The sequence below is a fragment of the Stegostoma tigrinum genome, chromosome 27, assembly GCF_030684315.1.
Source record: "Stegostoma tigrinum isolate sSteTig4 chromosome 27, sSteTig4.hap1, whole genome shotgun sequence".
In the NCBI taxonomy this organism is placed as follows: Eukaryota; Metazoa; Chordata; class Chondrichthyes; order Orectolobiformes; family Stegostomatidae; genus Stegostoma; species Stegostoma tigrinum.
In genome coordinates this window covers 8202083-8204814 of record NC_081380.1, presented here as the reverse complement: position 1 = coordinate 8204814, position 2732 = coordinate 8202083, and the positions used below count along the sequence as shown (strand labels likewise).

At 49.7% G+C, this 2732-nt stretch overlaps 1 protein-coding gene across 4 annotated transcripts; it reads right to left on the bottom strand.

Moving 5' to 3' along the window:
• Positions 1-506: 506 nt before the first annotated feature.
• LOC125464691 (microtubule-associated protein RP/EB family member 1-like) lies at positions 507-1501 on the bottom strand. Of its 4 annotated transcripts, none has more exons than XM_048557388.2 (2): positions 923-1501; positions 507-814 (listed from the first exon to the last, which is right to left on the bottom strand). In XM_048557388.2, the coding sequence occupies exons 1-2, from the start codon at positions 1499-1501 to the stop codon at positions 590-592; spliced, it is 804 nt and encodes a 267-aa protein (XP_048413345.1). In that variant the 3' UTR covers positions 507-589. The 4 variants fall into 4 exon arrangements, with proteins under 4 accessions (XP_048413345.1, XP_048413344.1, XP_048413346.1 ...); XM_048557387.2 differs by having other exon boundaries at positions 507-887; positions 984-1501; XM_048557389.2 differs by having other exon boundaries at positions 507-904; positions 1049-1501.
• Positions 1502-2732: the final 1231 nt, after the last annotated feature.

Below are 2732 nucleotides of genomic sequence, written 5' to 3'. Positions count from 1 at the left end.
TTAAAATTTGATCTTTCTTTTCTGGCTGCTTTCAACCAAGCAGTGGCGATATCCATGGCATAAACCTTCTGCATATACATAAGTTTGGTGTTTCACTAAGGAAAGGGATTACCCTGATTACCCCATGGACTAGAGTCACCAGCAGAAGAGAACCCCAGGCTTTAGTCCAATTGGCTTGACTGCCTTGGGAACATATCCCTTATGCAAAAGTAAACGATAAACACCCATGTTAATGTCAATGTGGCTGGGTCGAAGCTGGATAGCCCAACTGAACAGCACCTCGACTGTATCTCCACCAGCTCACCACCACCACCTCAAGGGCAACTACGAAAGGCAATGAATAAATGGCAGGGAAGAAGTACACACACACAAAAAAAATACACTGTTCGACAGGAAAGGAAATAAAATCAATGGAAGCCTGCTTATTGAGAAAGGAGGTACACTTTAATTTAGCCTACACTAGCATCTTTGCGCACACACATACACACAACCTTTTTTTTCTCTGTAAAACTTTGCGGCAAACGAGGGGGGTCTCCACTCTCTAAGCACAGATTTGCAATAAGCTGTGGAGGGTCATGGGCTCACCCTGTTAATATTCCTCTGGCTCCTCAGGCTGCTCAATGGCGGCCTCCCGCGGGTTGAACCCGTCTTCAACGGAGTAGAGCACCTTCTCCACCAGCTGGACCAGCCCGTTATCTTCCTGCTGGTTCTCCTGGCAGATCATCTCGATGTTCCTCAGCTTCCCGAAGTAGAAGTCCCGTTCTTTCTCCAGCTCCAGCAGGTCGCTCTTCAAGGCCCTCACTTGCTCGGCCAGCTCGGCCACATGAGCGTCGCCGTTACCCGCCATGTTGTTGTTGTTGCTCTTGTCCGGAGCGGCGGCGGCGGCGCTTTTGGCGGGAGACGGGACCGGCGTCGCCGGCACCGCCACGCCGCCCGACTTCAGGTGGGAGGAGGCCTTGGAGCGAAGCAGCGAGGTCCCTGACGATGAGGACCGCACGGCTTTGTCCTTCCTGTCCGGGCCAGAGGCGGCACTCAGGGTGCTCAGCGTCTTTTTGGGCTTGTTGAAGACTAGGCCCGAGGCGCCGGGGGCCGGGCCGGTCTCCTGGCCCTGGCGGGCGGCTACCGGGTCGTACGGTTTCCCGTCGTAGTTGGCGTCGAAGAAGCGGCGGAACCACTGCAGGAACTCGAAATTGTCCTGGAACTTGCCCTTCATCAGCTTGTCCACTGCGATGATCTTGTCCACCTCCATCTTCTTGAAGGCCGCCTGCAGCAGTTTGAAGTTCTGGATGTACTCGTGCTCCAGCCTGGCCAGGAACTTGACTTTCTTCAGGATGATGGAACCGGGGAACAACATGTCCATGAACTGGCAGTAGGCTACCCCCGAGCACAGCTGCTCGATCTTGGTGTAGTTCAGCTGAAGAGAATCGTTGACCCAGGCCAACATGTCATGGCGGCTCAAGTTGTCGCTGGTCGAAGATGTAAAGTAAACGTTGACTGCCATTCGATTTCAGTTTGAGTTTCCCGCACTATTTTTTTTAAAAACTCTCCTTTCCCCTCCCCCACTTTTGCTTTATTTTTATATATGTCTCTGGTTAAGGTGAAACTGCATCTCACTCCTTACAGTGACCTAACGGGTTAGGTCATAATAAATGTGGTTGAATATGTTGCAGAGCACTGTCGAGCTTACAAATAGGTGTGAGTGTTTTTAAACCACCACCGCCATCCCCAGAAAAAAAAAGCCACTTTCATTCAAAGGAAATATCCGTGTGCCTGAATATGGTCGGACATCCCCGCGATATCGCACAGGAATGTTGTTATACACACTTGTGATGTTCAGGAGTCACATCTTGAGAGTCCGGGAGCAATGATCACAACGTTGACAAATGCCTAGGGTTTTTTTTTGCTTTAAATTATTCACAGGGTGTGAGAGTTGCTAACCAATGTATTGCCCATCCCTAATTTGTTCACTTAGCAGTCAGCCACATTGCTCTGGAGTCATATGTAAACAAGACCAGGTAAGGATAGCACTAAAACAACAAACGCTGGAGATCACAGCGGGTCAGGCAGGCAGCATCCACTGAGAGACAGCAAGCTAACGTTTGGTATCTAGATGACTCTTCATCAGAGCTGAAGTACAGATTCAGGCATCTGCGGTAATCTGCTCCTTCTAGGTAAGGACAGCAGATCCTACTTTGTGTTTGATTCTGTGTTTGTCTCAAATTTCCAGCTTCTGCAGTGTTTTGCTTTTACTTCAAGAGGATGTACAAGTACAAGTAGCTGGAAATTGGGAGAGGGGAGTGTGCAGCGGGACCTGGGCGCTCTTGTGCCCCAGTTGCTGAAGGTTGGCATGCAAGTGCCGCAGGCAGTAAAGAAGTCAAATGGTACATTGGCCTTCGCTGCAAGAGGTTTCGAGTACAGGAGCAGGGATGTATTATTGCAGTTATACAGGGCCATGGTGAGGCCACACCTAGAATATTGTGTGCAGTTTTGATTTCCTTTTCTGAGGAAGGATGTTCTTGCTCTCAAGGGAGTGCAACGAAGATTTACCAGGATGATTCCAGGGATGGTGGGTCTGACATATGAGGAGAGATTGACTAGGTTGGGTTTGGTTTCGCTAGACTTCAGATGAATGAGGGTGGATCTCATAAAGACTTATAAAATTCTAACAGGATTGGACAGGTTAGGTGCAGGGAGGATGTTCCCGATGGTGGATGTGTATGAGGATTCAGGGT